Consider the following 18,226-nt stretch of genomic DNA (forward strand, 5'->3'; position numbering starts at 1 on the left):
AAGTCTATGTTCCTCGTTTGTGGTACCTATTTCGACTTGATGAATTTTTCACATGATGAAGAAATACCAAGGCGGTCTATATCAAATATGGAGGATGAAAATGATTATTATTGACTAGCTGGACCCCGTGGTGTTATCCGCGGTACTACAATAATCGCGGGAAGTGCCGCGGAGTGAGCCGCCGCGCTAGTCTAAAAAGTAGCCTAAGCTACTCTTTATATCATCAGCTACCTATCAGTGTAAGTCGCGTCAAAATTGGTCTGTTTTTTAGACTAAATTCAAAATTTCAACTTATTTAATAAATTTATGTGAGAGTATGACTTTCTTTTAAGAAGCCACTCCTTACACCACACACTACGTGATTTTTGCACGAAATAAGCCAGGCTATCGCAAGCGCGTCATCATTTTCTATCGCGGACGACATGTTTACAGTCTGAGCTTCTGCAGAGAACTGACGATCGATGCAGATATCGTTGACGTGTGGACTGTGGACACTCAACGGACGTACGATAAACTGTGCAGTCACATCGCTACGATAAATCGTTGTAGTGTATACCGACCATAGCATTGCAGAAACAGTTCGCAATATCAATGTTGCGTTTGGAGAGGGGGCTGCTACTGAACGCACCGTGCGATTTCGGTCTAAACGCTTTCGTGATGGAAATTTTTATTTCAAGAACGAACCACGTGGAAGACCGCCCACACATGTGAATAAAAATGAAGTAAAAGAGATGGTAGAAGCTGATCCGAGCTAAAGTACCCAGGAATTAGCGGCTTAGTTTAACGTTACCTTACCAACAATACTCATGAATGAAAATTTTGAAAAGAAGAACATCATAGGTACCATTTGAAAAACGTTTCACTCAAAAATCTCAAACCATGAAGGTTCTATGTCAATTCGAAGTACCTATTACAATACAACAGCAATTTCATACTTTAACCCCTATTATATTAGTTACCTACATAATTACCAGCACTATCATATTTATATTAATTGTACGAGTAATAGATCTTTGCCTATGAAATTGCCGTTTTATAATATTGCCGGGACACGTAAATAGTAATTATGGAAAACGAGTTTCGTCGCGGCATCAATGCCGCAGAAACGCCTCACAACATTAATGACGTGTATAGAGTGAACACTGGAGACGAACGCACGGTTTGGTGTTGGTTTAAATGCTTCTGTCAGGGAAATTTTGGTCTCCCTTTGGTCAACCTTAAAAACAAAATTATTGCCCTTTTATGCAGACATTCTAATGGACCCCCTTTGTAACCATCGCTCATGGACGAAAGCAATGCCAGAACCACAGACAATCAACTGACTGCTGACTTATAAATCTAAGAAAAGACAATAATTTTGTTTGGAATGTTTTGCAAGAAAACATGTTTTAAATTGTTTTAATATTTATATAATTTATATAATGTCTATAACTTAAAAGTAAATAATGAACAATGAATATTTGCTACATATGATATGGTGCTGGCGTGCGTACACTCATTAACGGGGAGTCCAGATATTCCATTTCAGTTGCACTCGGACCGGGTTCTGTTTGCGCATTTAATTTCTGTTGTAAAGTCTCATATAATTTATGTACAGATTCATTATGCTGAGTTCCAGGCTGCAGCGCTTTCATAAGAGTTTGAATTCTAGTCTCTGGTAATTTTGGATGAATATACCACAGCAATTTCAATAAGTGTCTTGTCACATTATCCTTAGATAGTCCAGCAAAGAAGAATTCATCAAATAATACAGTACTAAAATCTTCTCCTTGGAACTCATCAGGTAACTGTACTAGAAGTGCCACTAAAGCATGCAAAAATGGGTCTTCATATGCTCTACCATCTTTACAACTACCGAGAATACTAAGAATGCGAAGTAAGGCACCACGGTCACGTAATTTGGCTGCATGCAGTGTGTAGTACATTGCAATAACACCACAAACTGAGCTTTCTCTCATATAGGCTTCACAAGCATCAGGTGGAGGTCCCGAGTGCTCTATCGTAGTGATGGCAGACTCTCTTTCATCTGGAGGTAACTTATTATGTAGTGCTCTCACTTGATCATCCACCATCAATGACATCAAGGCAGGCAAGTATTTTGTGACACATTGACTATCTAATTTTGGCTCTTTGAATTCTTGAGAATCGATCATTACCCAAGCGCTCAACCCTAATGCCAACATTCTTAGCAGTAGTATTAAAACTGTACTATCTCGAGGTAGCCCTTCAGTGTTTATTAAATGTTGTAAAATTTTGATAGCTGACGTTGCTAAGAAATTGATAGCATAAGGGTCGCATAACGTCATAGAAAGATCTCCTAGAACTTGCTCCTGTCCCTTTTTAATACTGTCTAAAAAACCTTGCAGTTCCCTAGATCTTTTAATGTCTACATTCCTTTCCCTGATACAAGCATCCAAACACCATGTGAATTTATGACAAGGGTCTACAGATATGATGTCTTGAACTTCTAGGTCATGCAAGGCCATGAGAAGCTCTGCTCTTAATGTACAATAATGAACATTTCTAGTTCTTAAGAATAATGTTCTCAGGAATTGTAACACCATGTCATATAACTTAACACTAGTACCTATCATGTGGGCAAGTTTCTGAACAACTGCACCTTGTCTCCTTACTTTTGGGGAAGGGGAAAAAAATAGATTTGTAAGATTTTCATGATCAAACAGAACATCTTCTTTCTCCCTGATGTACTGACTGAGGAGTGGAGAAACTTCATCTCCAAACAGTGACTGGTTGTCTTGCCATATTTGACGCTTCACCTCAGTATCTGTGTCATTGTACAGTTCTCTGTCGCGAACTAGTACCCTTAGATACTTATCATCTATATGTGGGATATTTTTAAGAATACCCATTATAACAGGTCTTAAAGCTTTAACTCTGACGACTGGGAAGCTTTTAGATAGCAGTTCTTTGAGTTTTTTGTCATTATCCTTGTTATCTTTATTGCCAAGCTCGTTGATGTGGGCAATGAGTTTTTCACGTAATTCCTCCAGAACTGATGTATGAAAGTCAAGCCGCCGAACGCCATGGAGGTCTAGTAAAGGCAGCATCGGCCTTAAAGAAGGCAATAAAATACCGTTTTCAAGTTGAAACTCTTCAATAGCTTTCAATGGGTCGGTACAGCTTGTCAGAGCATCTCGCAAGAAAGTTTGTCCTGGTACTCCCACTTCTTCTAGACCAGTGCCTGGTAGTTTACTTGACGACGCCATCGATCTTAATTTAATTCAGTTTTTCAGTTCATTTAATAAATCAACACAAATAAATCTTAAATAAAGTTAACAACAACAGAAAATAACATAAATTAGTTTCCTGCTTAGAAATTATTGACAAGCAACTGACATTAAGCATATATTGACGTTTGACATCGAGCAGTAGTTTTATTTTTTTAACTGGAAAGGCAAATATGTCATACCATACGCCTACTCATATATATTCTTATATATGAAAAATGAAAATTTGAAGTGAAATAAAATGAAGTTGGTTAATTAATAACATGGTATGAAATACAATGAGATGAGATGATATGGGATGAAATATAATCTCAGTAAAATGGTGGTTATCTACTAAGGCTTTTTAAGTGGACTTTTTGGAGATCCCGAGAATTTACGTCCAGCGGCTTTGTTTCATTTTCCCACATTTGTGCAATTTCACAGATATTAAACAGCTAATAAACCACCGTTATTACTTTTTTTTTTAAGAGATTTTATGACCTGGTAACTGTGACTTTTAAGTCATGTCTTATTTTAATCTATATTCTTGATTTTATGAAAAATGATATTATGGAGTGAAATGAAATGAAAATGATTAATTTGAGACATTAATCAACTAGGATGAAATTAAATGAGATGATATGAGATGAAATCTAATCTCAGTAAAACGGTGGTCATTTACTAAGATTTTTCAGTGTACTTTTTGGAGGAGCCCGAGAAGTTAAGTCCAGCGTCTTTGTTTCATTTTCCCACATACCGTTATTACACAAGTGAAAACGTTTACAGATTAAAAGCCGTTCAATATTATTTGTAATCTCTTCGTAGTCTGTCATTATCATAATTATTGTGTTTTATTGGCTCAAACGACTCGTTACCAAGCCTTAAATTCTATAAAATTGACAGTGTTTTATCTAAAATCTAAAAGTTTGTATCAATCAAATTACCAATTTAAATGCCTTTCACTTGTGTATAAAAATGGATAAACAGAAAACGTAATTACTGATTGGTTTTCGTCTTAGTTTGAAAGCAATGCAAACAACTGAAATGAATTAATACATACTGCTTTTCAGATTAATATGTGGAGATGTAAATGGGAATTTCAATGCTTTGTTTACGCGCGTAGAATCGATTGTGAAGAAATCTGGACAGTTTGATTTGCTTTTATGTGTTGGAACATTCTTTGGAGATGATAATTCACAACTGGATGCATATAAAATGGGAACGAGGAAAGGTAAAAACGTTGACTTAAAATTTTTAATACGATAGAGATGGGCTCATTAGTTTACGGTCGACCCGGTATGAGATAGTCATTGGAACCTCTACATGTTTCATATTGATAATAATTATACTGTCGCTTATACTACCACGTGAGGATGAAGCATCAACATTATTGAGGCATTGGAATTGGTCAATATTAATTTGGGTGGGTTATGAATACATTTTTTTCTGACTATATATTTTTTTATCAACAATCTCAAATTACAGTTCCAGTGACAACCTATGTTTTTGGTCCATCAAATCCAGACCATGTACATCATTACTGTGAAGAAGGATCTGAAATAGTACCTAATGTTATTTATATGGGTAAGAACAGTTTTGAAACATTTGAAAATATGCATAGAGTTACATTATTATTTTTATTAATTACAATAAACAAATAAATGGAATGCTAATTATAGGGAAAAAAAAGAATTTGAAAATAATAATATGTTATTGTTTCAGGCCGAAGAGGTCTTTTCAACACAAGTACCGATGTGAAAATCGCATACTTGACAGGTTTATCAAGGCGAGAGCTTGGTAAAGACGTTCCTATGTGTACTTATGAGCCCAGTGACTGTAGTGCTGTCAGAGATGCATGTTTCAGAGGACAGAGTGAATTTAGAGGAGTAGATGTATTGATAACAACATTATGGCCATCGGGTATACAACAGGATGAATGTCAGACGGTGATTTATTTATTGCACATTGAACTCAACAAAACCTATTTTTTGTTTGATTAAAGTTAGATCAGATATTAAAAGTTGTGCAGCTTAATTTCATATTTTATATTACAATTTTATATTATATATTATAGTAACAGCTTTCATAGTATAACCAAACAAACAAGCTGTTTTAATGATGTGGAAAATATTTAATGTCCTATAAGAAGCAATTCAGGCACCAAGATTATTCACTATCAGATGGGGTGTGAGCATGTCTGAACCATCTGCAAGCCATAATAATAGTGTATTGAAAAATAAATTTAAACCTATTTGAAACGAACAAACAGTAAATTTGTCTCGGGTGATCAGCTTAATTTATATTCAGTTTTATCATGAGGTCCTAATAATTACTAATTAGTAATATAATATAATAAAATTAGTAATATAAAATATTAATCATTAATATTAATTAATTATATTTAATTAAAATTAAAATTTATTAGAATTAAATAATTTTATTATTAACTAATAATTAATAATAAAATTATTAATACGAACTGATAATAACACATAGAATGATCCTATTTAAAACACAACAAATGTATAAGTATACTATATTATTGAATTTGTTTCAGGTAGATGTTGAGCAAGATCGACTTTCAGATTTACTATCATGGCTTGCAATACATATAAAACCAAGATATCATTTTGTGCCATCAAAAGACAAGTTCTTTGAACGGCAACCATATAGGTTAGTGCTTTTACTAAATTAATGCCAAATTATAACATAATATGTGATGGGAGGGACATGATTGATAGGGCTTGATTGGGATGGTATGTCTCTTTTTCACAAAGTTAATTGGTACAGAATTTTCATCTCCATTCAGTTTGAAAGGATTACATACGATTCATATTTATCGCAAAAAAAAAACAGTCATCAGAATTCAATTTTAAGATCCTTTTAAGTCTCAATGAGCATATAAAAAAGATGATGGAAAGCGGTGATTATTAGAACCTGGCATACAAGCACTCAGTAAAATACACACTTTGTATTTTATATTAGTAAATTTAATTAAGTCATTGTGGCCTAGAGAACAAGATGACTGGTATTATTCTATTTACTGGTATTATTGAGCAATGCCACTAAGCTAGTCTTCGAGTGGCAGGTAGAAATTTTGCTAATATACTTAACAAATGTTCACGAATGACTTCCACGGTGAAAAAATAACATTATACAACAAAATGAAACTTGTATAATTCACAATTTGTGTAATTACTGATGGTAGAATATCTTGTGAGCCCCTACGGTTTGATATCATCACCCTGTCTATTTCTGCCGTTGTACTTTAAACTTAAGATTTAGAAGTAACGTTTCTAAGTGAGTGGCGACATTCATGATGTGATGCGTATAAGAGCCATGAGCTCGTTCACCTGTCTAGGCAATAACAATAAAAAAAGCATGAACCAATTTATTAAGGCAAGCTAATTTAGCCCCTACTTGTATTTCAGAAATCAGAGTATGCATCAAGACTATAGAGAATGTGCAACACGTTTTATTGCACTAGCTCCTGTCGGCAATAATCTTAAAGAGAAATGGATATATGCCTGTTCTTTGCAACCCATTTCTAAGATGCGCATGACTGACTTACTCCAAGCTACGACAGATGAAACACCTTGTCCATATGACCCGGAGATGTTGAAGCAACACCAACCAGGGAAAGTTGTAAAGGTACAAAACTATTTCTATGGAACTGCAATTTTAAGATTTTTCACACATATTTTACTTGGTTATCTTATAGATCTCATCAGTGTGATTAAAGGTAATCAAAACACTGCAAAAAAATGATATTCTACAGGGGCTGTTTCATTCTTTAACTGTAAGACATTAATGTTTTGCAGTAGAAATAGATAATTTATAATATGCACTGTCACTGGTAAAGATGGTGAGCTTAGCAATGGCGCGCAAGGTAACTCACAGCCTGAAGAGTTGCTAGAATATAGTACATTGTTTGTAAAATAGATGACAACCAGGGTTGGAAGGTTTGTTGTGTGAGGACTGCACACTGGCTCCACTGAGCTTCTCGCCGGATCTTCTCAGTGGGTCGCGTTTCCGATCCGGCGGTAGATTCTGCGAAGCACTGCTCTTGCTAGGGTTCGTGCTAGCAACTTCGTCAGGTTTGAGCCCTTACTAGTTAAGGTTACGCTGAAATAGCCTCTCAAGGCTATCGGATTAGGTATGAAAAAATAAGAAAAAGCACTGGCGTAGTCGCAATGGTATACCGAGCTCAGGTCGCATATCACAATGTACAGACTGATGACTTTCGAAACGTGACGTTGATAATTAGCGCGATTTATGGCTAGTCTAAAATAATAATATAGGTAAAAATAAATTACAGTTCACTGGAAATGGGCAGTTCTTCTTTGATATGAATGCACCCGATGACGACCAAGGAAAAAGGAAACGAGGAACTGACAAACCGGAAAGTAAAAAGAGAAATATCGAACCAGGTAAAAGTGTACAAGGATTACATAATTGTGCGAGACACTGAAATAGAAACACATCGTCTTTTAGCATTAAAAGTGTACATTTTCCAAAAATATCCGAAATTGAGTTAATATGCGGAATCTTTTGGTATCACCAGTGTTTTTCTCATAAATACTGTCAAAAGAGCGTAGTTTATATTTAGTTTTTTTTTTTAGTTTACCTATGTTTTGACTACTATTAACAAAATTAATACATAATTTTATCTTACTTTAAAAGACAGATGATGTAACTGGTAAAAAATAAAAAATAAATGTTGCAAAGATGAGTAATATTAAAAATATTACATAAACACTCCTGTAATTTTAGTAAGTTTTGATGTACAGTTTTGAGTTTTGAGTACAGTTTTAATGCGAGAAGACGACATGTGGTTCTTTAGATAGATACTGTAAATAAAAATTGTAATTTGCGTAATTGTAATAATACTTCTATAGACTCAAGGGGGTGGCGGCAACATTTCCTCTGTGATGACTGTGTTTCGGTAACCACTTAATACCAGATAGGCTGTGAGCTCGTTCACTCGTATTTGTAATAAATAAATATATTCCGGTTTGGAGTTTGGAGCTAGTATACTCCAAAGTGTCTCTACAGAACAGTTCTCTGTTGTTCGTAATTCAGGAAAAAAAGTTCTTAGTCGGGACACTTGTCAGAGTAGTTGTGATTGCGCTGACGATGTACACGTAGAAGCATTCATTAGATCGCCCATGTTCTGGAGGATTGCCTTCCTGACGCTGCGCTAAAAAAAACTATTTTGTTTTAACTTACAGAAGAATGCTGGTTTTGTCTGTCTTCACCAAAGGTGGAGTCGCATCTTGTTATTTGTGTTGGCACCTTGTGCTACTTGGCGCTAGCAAAGGGTCCACTAACGCCATACCATGTATTGATACTACCGATACAACATCATCAGTCAACCACAAGGGTAAATAAATATTTGTATTTATTTTCGTAATGCCCATTTCAGTATGAATATCTGAATTTAACATGAGTGAGATATATAAATTAGTATTATATGATTTTCATCAAAAGTAACCAACAATAAGAATAAATTTTTGTTATAAATTTAATGATTTCATCGCATAAGGTTTTTTTTTTTGTATTTATTGTGTTTGTCTGTATTTGTGATTATATAAAAAATGTATCCAATACATTATTCGAATTTTAGGCTCCGGATGATGTAATAAAAGAGATAACTAAGTTCAAAGACACTTTAAAGAAGTTTTATGCGACAATGAACATGGGTGTTGTTTTCTTTGAGAGAAATTATAGGACTTCGCACATGCAGATACAATGCGTGCCTGTGCCGAGGGCCTCTGAGTTACAGATCTTAGAAGTTTTTCAGGTTTGTTATTTTTTTAAATCTAGCTGGCGAAGGTACACGGCCAACGAATAAAATTGCTATTAATGCTATATTATGCATAAAAATAAAATTCATTTTTGTATTATATTAATTGTAACTGCGTTATGTTTGTATTTAATTGAATGTGCAATTTCGAAAAGGGCACATCTCTGAAAATGTAAAATGTTCAGGAACTGAAAAAAACTGAATATTTTCTAAAGCAGTGTAAAATTGAAAATATTAACTTTTGAGATATATTTTAGTGTTAATTAGCAATTGAACATTACTGGAATTATAAAATAGGTGTAGGTAAGCCTCAAAACTACATGTATATAAAAAAACGTATTTGACAAAGTGTGCGACATGTGCCCTTTTCGAAATTGCATATTCAATTGTGTATTAACGTCCAAAATGATTCTTTAAGGATGAAGCGGGCATCGCGAGCATACAAATGGAAGTATTGCCTCCTTATTCGGAAATCAGACAGGTGACATTACCGGGAGCCCCTTATTTTCATGCGGAATTGCCCTCTGGAGAACAAATTTATGCTAAAACCAAACAACATTTCCCATTGCAATTTGGAAGGTAAATAAGTCATTCGTTGAATTCATTCGAATAACAATAGACATTTGTGAATTTATTTTAATTTTAGTGTAGAAAAATCTTGTGTTTAGTGAAGAAAAATGTGGGCCGTCTATTCGTTTGCCAAATATATATATATGCTATAAGCGAAGGCAGGAGGGTAAAATAGGGCGCTGGGATACCCGATATTCCAATACAATGGAGAAAAGGCCGTATATCTCAAAACGAATGGTAGCATTAACACATTCATTCGTTCATTCATAGTGCTATCTATGGCCACTGATGTAGAACTTCCTTCGCCTAGACTATAAAAAAAAATATATATATACTAATTCATTCAAATTCCAAGGCATAATTTATTCGAAAAAAAACTGGGATATTTGAATTTACAACTTTAACGGTTAAGATCAAAGTTCCTGAATAGCAAACGCTTAGGCAGCAGTAAGAACATACATTTTTGGCCAGTTATCAGAAATGTCGAGCTATTATAGTTCAAGCCATCCTTCTCATGTAGATAATTTTGAGAAAGAGCAAGTGGAGAAACTGTAGTGAATTAGTGGCAGTCATGAAGATTTAAAAGACATTTCAAATCCTACTTAAATAAATAAAACAAATTTTCTTTTAATATTTTTAGAGGTGTGCTATCAAGTCCGCCGATATTAAACTGATGGCAGTCATGAAGATTCAAAAGGCACTATAAATCCTACTTAAATAAATAAATCAAATTTTCTTTTAATATTTTCAGAGATGTGCTATCAAGTCCGCCGATATTAAACTGTGAAGATAAAGCGGACTGGCGGCAGTGTCAACTCACAAAAGAAGAAGAAGAGAAACACGTGGCCAACTTCAGAGCGAAGTTCAAGCCTTTTGATTTCACTGTCGAAGATGATAGCGATAGCGATTAATTTGGTGTATAGTGAAACACATGATAAATCGTCTCAACAACGTCACACGTTGACAGAAACATTAAAAACTAGCTGTACCCGTCCGCTTCGCTGGGCATTTGAAATTAACATTATTATTTCTCACCCCCACAAAGATTCTCATCATTAACGCCCCCGCAATTGGTGTAGGGCGTCCAACACTCACATAAACATTAGCCTATCCATTAAGTGCATGTATTTTCTACACGGATACCAAGTTTCAAGTCAATCGGATGCATGGTTAAGTAGTTATAACGGAACATCCGTAAAAACTACTGTAGATTTATATATTAGTATAGATTATGTATGTCCTGATAAAATGTTTGCTGCAAAGTTTTAAAATGTGATAATTAAGTTGTAACATCCTATTAATTACTGTGTCAGAATTGTTATTGATCGTGTGTATTTTGATCGGATTAATTCAAAATGCAAACAGCAATTTTAATAAGTGAATTTATATATTATTATAGTTTTAATTCTAGAAAATAAAACATTTTTTAATTAAATGACTTTTTTTATTATTTTCACATTATACTGTTCTCTAGTAATAAACAACTCGTTTATTTTTTTTATTATAAAAACCTTGTCTGTAACAACATGATTAGCTTATGCTATAAGTATGTGAATATAATGCGACTATAAACGATATGGTACATTGACTAGATTTCAGACTGTTGCATAATATTTAAAATAATGATGGAATAAAATAAAATAAATACAAATTGGATGATTACTATTGAATTTGTGAAGTTTTAATGTAATAGTTTTGATAAATACTGAAATTCGAAACTAAGGTAGGCTTTGCTAAGTCTACTAAACTAGCAAGTATAATATGTAGGTAGTTGAAAATAGATCAGTCCTAAATTTCACAATTTTTCGATATACAACTCATCTCTTCACGTGTTTGTTAGAGAACTCAAACGGCTGGACCAATTTTAATGGGTCTGGATCGTTTAGATTTATAATTGGACCCGTTAAGTGGAGCAGCAATTAGGTTCTAGGTTTTTTTAATATTTTTTGGTGAGGCAATTTTACTGGGCTCGTAGCTATGCATATTTTGCTAATGTGAGAATTAGGTATTTATCAAAATGTTCATAAACATACAAGGTATTTCTAAAAGGATTTACGTAAAAACTATGACTAGTTGTTTTCAAATTATATAAAATAGATTTTAATTAAATGTAGGACAGTCTTCGTAGGAATTACTAAAACCAAATAAACAGGTAAGTACAACGCATTTAAAATGTCGATCTCGAGAAACTGAAATATTTAGATAGCCTCTATTCATTTAATAGAACAACTGCTGAAACAAAATGACAATGTTACCATTCGTAAAAATATTTAGATTTACCGCTAATTTTAATCGTTTTGACTTGAGACCGACCCAATATTTATTAATGTTTGGGTGCAGTGTTCAACACTCTTTTATTAAATCTACAAACATTCATTTTAATATACAGATATAACTTTCTGCCATATTTACCAAACTAAAGGTAAGTGTATTGTCTTGTGTTACGGATTACTGAGGATCGCTTTATACTAATATTCAAATATATTACAACTTTTAATATAACCGTAAATATCTTTACTACTACCAGTTATACATATAAGTAAAATAGTTACTTCGTGGTTGTGATAAGTGGTGCTTAATAGTTTTGCAGTTAATTTGACATTAACGGTTTTAACAGTGTTACAAACTTAATATCTTATTTTTATCCAGCCGTTTTTCTGAGAGTACATATAGTATGATCCATGTTTATAGTTTAAAAAAAATGTAGATTTTAAAATTCAATTCTCGTAGTGAGGATGCATAATGAAAATGAAAAAGGATTAATATTGAAGTTTATGACGTCACTGTCATAAAGTACCAGTGAGAGAGACTACTAGATGTTCCAAGGCAAATACTTATTTGATTTTTAAAATACAGTTACATACAAATAAGTTTATTATTAGTTTCGATGCCATTTTGTTTCTTCCTATCATTTTGTCTTTTCGTGTAGTTTAAAGTACAAATTGAACTATTTTATTTTATTTGTTTTAAAATTAAAAAGAAGAACATTGTTTTCTAGGTTCATATTTTTCTGTATGTATTTTATTAAAGTCCTAATTATTACAATTATTACGTATAAAAACGTACAGATCACTTTTTTAAACAGTACAATACACAAATATAATTCTACAAATATGTAAAGTATGTTGATTTTTATTTTCTTGGCACTTTAACATTGCTAAGAATAAAACATTATCTTGGATTTTTTTTAATTCATACCAAATCTTAATATTATAGACAATGATATTAAATTTGTCAATGAAAGCTTCATGCTTTCATAAACTTTACAACAATTAAACAATTCGTATTTTATTATTGGTTATTTTCTAAAATTACATCTGTAACTAGTTTTAAGACTTTGGTCAATAAGGCATTAAGTTTAAAACATATATATTTTTTTATTTTAATTATTGTTCTCCTTATTTCATACTCGATAGTTTACCTAATGTTTATTATCAATTACTAATTTTATTTATTTACAAAGCTGTTTCGGTGAACCTTCGAGTGTCTTAGTTATTAAATTATTGTGAGTGTAATGTGAAATACTGTTGCGTTATTTTTTTAAGTAAAAATACTTTAAACACATAGCACGAAACATTGACTAGACTAACTATCTACAGTAATATTTACACAACTTTTAATTTTGGAAGTGGATTAATTTGGCAACTTTATTCTGGCCGTATAGTTTTTTTTGTTTTTTAGTAAAGACAATAGTTGGCTGTTTAGCCATTTAACATTTGAATTACAATCCAACGACAACCTATACTTCTTACATATCATAAATAACATCTAATTCGAAGGATCATACTTTCGATGACTGTATTTGAAAATGTTAGGTTTTTTTTCTTGCAACTACCTTCAATTATTCAACATTTACTGTGAAAACATGGTAACCTTAAAAAGTTTTTGAAGTAAGGAATCTTATTAAAACTTATTGGGATGTTTAGCTTCATTTTTCAAACAAGGAATTTTAGTTTTGATAGCTAAACAGATCCCAAGGCAGATATTCAAATTTATTAGAAGTATAAAAAGTAATGACGTCGTTCGATGCGCTATCTCGTTTTATTCGATGTATCTCATATGTTTATCTGGAATGCTTCCCTTGTGATCTTGGGGTCGCCTGGGTGCGGCGCGTGATGCGGATGCGGCGCCCTCTTCCGGCGGTGATGTCCCTCGCAATCTGTGTCGTCTGAGAAGCGGGAGGGAGGATGGATGTGCTCGTTAAACGACGGGTAGTTTGATATACTGGAATGCAATTACGGTTAATTGTCACAGGCCTTTGCTCCGGATAAGTCGAGACCTCGTAACATGCAATGCGGCGGGACTCGTATTTAATTTCTCGTTATCTTTGTCGTGTTGGAATACGTACTTAAGAGGATGATTTAGAAATATTGTCTATTTAAATGTCTGAATGAATTGAATCTTAACAAATACTACAGCTCGTTGACATTTCAATTAGATTGCTCATGAAATTTCCTATCCCTATTGGTACTTAAAGGAATAACATCGTGTAATAAAAATCAAACGCGCAAAATTATTATTTACGTAATTACTGGTGGTAGGACCTCTTGTGAGTCCACACAGGTAGGTACCACCACCCTGCCTATTTCTGCCGTGAAGCAGTAATGCATTTCGGTTTGAAGGGTGGGGCAGCCGTTGTAACTATACTTGAGACCTTAGAACTCATATCTCAAGGTGGGTGGCGGCATTTACGGTGTAGACGTCCATGGGCTCCGGTAACCACTAAGCTAATTTTTTTTATTGCACTTGTAGCAGACGAGCATACGGCCTGGCACCTGATGGTGAGTGGTTACCGTCATTTCATAGTCGGATGGTACGTGGCAAAAAAGATCTTTGGAAACGCACGGTGGATGACCGCAGTGGCTCCAGGTAGTATGGATGAACTTTACTCCGGTGGCGGGCGGTGCGATGGTAAAGACGAGATGAAGGTATCATCTCGAACAATTCCTCAGAGCACTTCAGGTGGTCCGTGAGCTCGTCCAACCATCCAAGCAAAAACAATTATGGAAATTTTAGAGTTCACAAAAAACTGGCTCACCTAAATGTGGTCTCGTCATTGTGACTGCTGTATCCGCTCGAAGATCTAACGTGGCGCTTGCCGAGCGCGCCCGCCTTCCCTTTCCTCGAGGGAAAAGCCTTCCTCACGACCCCACCGAGCGAGTTCTCCGACGACGAAGATGATTCCTCACGTTCTACAGTTGGATCTGTTTCAATTTATTAGTAAAATTTATTTATACTTTTCCCGTAGTAAGAAGTAAGACGCGAGAAAATCGTTGGAGACGATTGCTTATTTGAGACTATCTTACGTAAGTGCTAGTATCTAGCGTATTTATGTTTGGCGTGTTCTTACCATGCATGTTGTGTATATATAAATTAACTTTAACTTCAGGAAGACAGGATGATAGGAATACTAACATAGGATTGATGACACGAAAAAAGAAAAGAAGAGACTCATTTCTAAACTTCTGGAAATGAAATAAAATGAAAAAAAAATACGTTTCCTAAATACGTAAGTGTAAAAAGCACGCTTAAATAGCAAGCGGAAGAAATAAATAAAATAATTTAAGAATTATAAAGTTAATTTATAATAATAGTTAGTTATTTAAAGTAAACAATAATAATAATAATAATTAATTTATTTATTAAAGTAAAAAGTAATATATTGATATCGGTCCTTGATGCGTGTGCAAATTTTCAAATTAAGCAGACGTCTTGAAATCGTTAAAAGTCACATTGAAAAATTCCGTTAAACAGATATATGGGTAAGATCGCGCTAATAAAAGCGTGTTTGTAGGCGGACGAGCATACGGCCCACCTGATGGTGAGTGGTTACCGTCGCCCATGGACTTCAGCAATGCCAGGGGCAGAGCCAAGCCGCTGCCTACCGCTTAATACTCTCCACAAGCCTCGTTTGAAGAAGGACATGTCATAGCGCGTGTTAGAAAGATAAGAACGCATGCCTCAAACCAATGTAATAAACAAACAAGTTACGTTAGGTACGTTGTGTTATGTGCTGAAAAAAATTGGTACTGATGCGCTAAGGGAATTGATGAATTCGTACTGATTTATGAAAACGTTATAACGGGAGAGAAACTGTTAGTTTTTCCCTCTGAAAGCAGAGGGCGGAACTTGAATTTTACTGGGTTATAAAGCTTCTGTAACTGTACACGAATAAGACCAGTGCGCTTAGTGCGAGTTTTTTAACTTATCGATCGCGTAAAAGTTAACTCAAATTTGTATGGAGTTAGAACAGCGCCCCTAGCGGCAAACGAAGGGAAGCTGTTCCAACTCTATATATATTTGTGTTAACTTTTACGCGACCGAGTTCTTGTCGAACCCGGTTCGGCGAGTAAACTAACCCATAGACACAGACAGGTTTGCTCATCTCTCTGTATTGTATTGTATAGTTAAGGAAGGAAAAAAAGTGTGTGTGTGCATTGTGTGCAAGTCACACGGTAGAAGTCAAACTTAAAACAATAAGAATAATCGCAAGGGTCAACCAAGTGCAATGGAGCAGCCTCGCCCTGGGGGAACCGCCTACATGATCACGGTATCCCTACGCCAGGTAAGTATGATTTAGCAAGAGAAATACGAGAACTTATATCAACTGTGTAATATCTCGTCACCCCGATTCAGGAATTGTTGAATTTACGTGCAGCGACATCTGTTGATAACAAACTAAATAGAAATAAAAGTATCTCAGGGCGCTCCGAGAGCCACGACAGCGTTCACGGACGTCAAAAACACACTGAACTAGTCGGGGACGCGAGACCGTGTGGAGCGCTTCGTGATTTGTCGGCGCCACTCGGAGCCGCTTCGGCAAGCCAATCGCGGCACACTTATTTTTTCGTTTCGTTTCATTTCGTTTCATCGAGCTTGAAACCACAACGATTCTAAAGAAGTTTCACTTCAAAAAAACGCGATCGAGAAGTTAAAAAACTCGCGCTAAGCACAGTGAAGTGTTGAATGTAAAACGAACATGCAGTGGGGTGCGCCGGTCGGAGTCGCGCGGCCGGCTCGCTGTCGGAGTGGAGCGCGCTGGCGTCGTCGCTCGCGTCGTCCTCGTACTCTGTAATGGGCAGGTGCAGCGTTAATATCTTCTTCACCTCCGAGTCCGTCGAGCCCAAGTTGTCCGACTCTGCAATTTCACGGCACGAATTAATCTCGTCGACGAATTAAGAAGGTGGATGATGCGGCTTTTTGCACGTGGAAACGGACCGTCGAATTCGTTTTTCGAATAGACGACATTCAATTATCGGAAACGGTATATCGGTATCGGTGACTATAAAATTAGCGTAAGCTAAAAAAACCGCCTTTTTTTTATAGTGAACTCGTATGAACAACAATCCGTTTCCGTCATTTAATTACGCAACAAAGCACAAGCCCAAACAAATGAAACGTGAAATGATTGTTGCAACTACAAGCCGAACGACAACGCTACCAAACCATAATCAATAAGCCACTAAACCTACATGGTAATGAAAAGGAATTTAATTAAAAAAAACAAAAAAACCGTCAATAATTTTAAACCACATTCACAATACGTACTCTGTGCATGCTTACCTTTATAAATTACAACACCATTTACGCTCCCAACAGGTTGCATAAAAGGCGATCATTAGTTCAAATTCAATTTCCAATACTTATAAACTTAAACGGGACAAATTAAACTTATTCATAGAAGGTGCAAGCTACTCGAAACAAAACTAACTGAGCTAGCTACTTAATTATAAGCTGCCTTTAAATATTTTCGTATTTTAATATTTTATCGTTAAAACGCACCTTGGCTCTCGGAATGCGGATCTCGGAGTCTGGTTCCTTTTCTTCTTACTTTAGTGTACTCTGGCTCTTTGCCCTGAAATGGAAACGCAACTGGTTTCATATGTATATAAATACACGATTTCACAACTTTTTTTTTTTTTTTATTGCTTAGATGGGTGGACGAGCTCACAGCCCACCTGGTGTTAAGTGGTTACTGGAGCCCATAGACATCTACAACGTAAATGCGCCACCCACCTTGAGATATAAGTTCTAAGTTCTCAGTATAGTTACAATGGCTACCCCACCCTTCGAACCGAAACGCATTACTGCTTCACGGCGGAAATAGGCGGGGTGGGGGTACCTACCCGTGCGGACTCCCAAGAGGTCCTACCACCAGTGATTACGCAAATTATAATTTTGCGGGTTTGATATTTATTACAGGATGTTATTCCTTCACCGTGGAAGTCAATCGTGAACATTAGTCGAGTACGTATTTCATTAGAAAAATTGGTACCCGCCTGCGGGATTCGAACACCGGTGGATCGCTACACACGAATGCACCGGACGTCTTATCCTTTAGGCCACGACGACTTATGTATATAAATACACGATTTCACAACAATTTTACTATCCTATCCTGCAACTTAGCAATCAGTGTGTTTAGTGCGAGTTTTTTAACGTTCTCCATAGCGTAAAAGTTAGCTCACATTTGTATGGAAAGGGATCGTTTGCCTACGTTTGCCGCTAGGGGCGCTGTTCCAACTGCATACAAAATTGGGCTAACTTTTACGCTATCGAGAACGTTAAAAAACTCGCACTAAGCACACTGTTTCTTAAAAAACAATAATTTAGTTTGATGTCA

At 35.3% G+C, this 18,226-nt stretch overlaps 3 protein-coding genes across 7 annotated transcripts in view; 1 reads left to right on the plus strand and 2 right to left on the minus strand.

Moving 5' to 3' along the window:
* Positions 1–1,386: 1,386 nt before the first annotated feature.
* Positions 1,387–3,382, minus strand: LOC101744913 (negative elongation factor B). Its single transcript, XM_004933349.5, has one exon. The coding sequence runs from the start codon at positions 3,225–3,227 to the stop codon at positions 1,464–1,466; it is 1,764 nt and encodes a 587-aa protein (XP_004933406.1). The 5' UTR covers positions 3,228–3,382; the 3' UTR covers positions 1,387–1,463.
* A 644-nt stretch (positions 3,383–4,026) lies between these two features.
* Positions 4,027–11,038, plus strand: LOC101744770 (CWF19-like protein 1). Of its 2 annotated transcripts, XM_004933348.4 has the most exons (11): positions 4,027–4,219; positions 4,298–4,458; positions 4,713–4,811; positions 4,950–5,173; positions 5,785–5,900; positions 6,659–6,878; positions 7,546–7,657; positions 8,459–8,610; positions 8,854–9,030; positions 9,452–9,612; positions 10,355–11,038. In XM_004933348.4, exons 1-11 carry the CDS (start codon positions 4,203–4,205, stop codon positions 10,512–10,514), a joined length of 1,599 nt encoding a protein of 532 aa, XP_004933405.1. In that variant the 5' UTR covers positions 4,027–4,202; the 3' UTR covers positions 10,515–11,038. The 2 variants fall into 2 exon arrangements, with proteins under 2 accessions (XP_004933405.1, XP_062529978.1); XM_062673994.1 differs by lacking the exons at positions 4,027–4,219; positions 4,298–4,458 and adding an exon at positions 4,591–4,650.
* The window catches only part of LOC101743862 (cell adhesion molecule Dscam2), a 220,631-nt gene continuing 213,430 nt past the window's right edge, over positions 11,026–18,226 (minus strand). Inside the window, exons 35-38 of one of the 4 annotated variants that reach the window (XM_062673973.1) lie at positions 17,386–17,458; positions 16,583–16,672; positions 14,642–14,807; positions 11,026–13,771 (exon numbers count right to left, since the gene is read on the minus strand). In XM_062673973.1, the coding sequence (XP_062529957.1) occupies positions 13,645–13,771; positions 14,642–14,807; positions 16,583–16,672; positions 17,386–17,458 (456 nt within the window). In that variant the 3' untranslated portion in view covers positions 11,026–13,644. Of the gene's footprint in view, positions 13,828–14,641; positions 14,808–16,582; positions 16,742–17,385; positions 17,459–18,226 lie in introns of all 4 variants that reach the window. The other 3 variants (XM_038017526.2, XM_038017525.2, XM_038017523.2) reach the window with 3 other exon arrangements.

The sequence above is a fragment of the Bombyx mori genome, chromosome 19, assembly GCF_030269925.1.
Source record: "Bombyx mori chromosome 19, ASM3026992v2".
Lineage (NCBI taxonomy): Eukaryota > Metazoa > Arthropoda > Insecta > Lepidoptera > Bombycidae > Bombyx > Bombyx mori.

What these genes read in the sequence shown, in the direction of transcription:
- LOC101744913 (XM_004933349.5), bottom strand. Translation starts at nt 3,227, where the DNA reads ATGGCGTCGTCAAGTAAACTACCAGGCACTGGTCTAGAAGAAGTGGGA.
- LOC101744770 (XM_004933348.4), top strand. An exon ending in AACCAGGGAAAGTTGTAAAG is followed by an intron (nt 6,879 to 7,545) that starts GTACAAAACTAT and finishes AATAAATTACAG; the next exon opens with TTCACTGGAAATGGGCAGTT. An exon ending in TTCCCATTGCAATTTGGAAG is followed by an intron (nt 9,613 to 10,354) that starts GTAAATAAGTCA and finishes TAATATTTTCAG; the next exon opens with AGATGTGCTATCAAGTCCGC.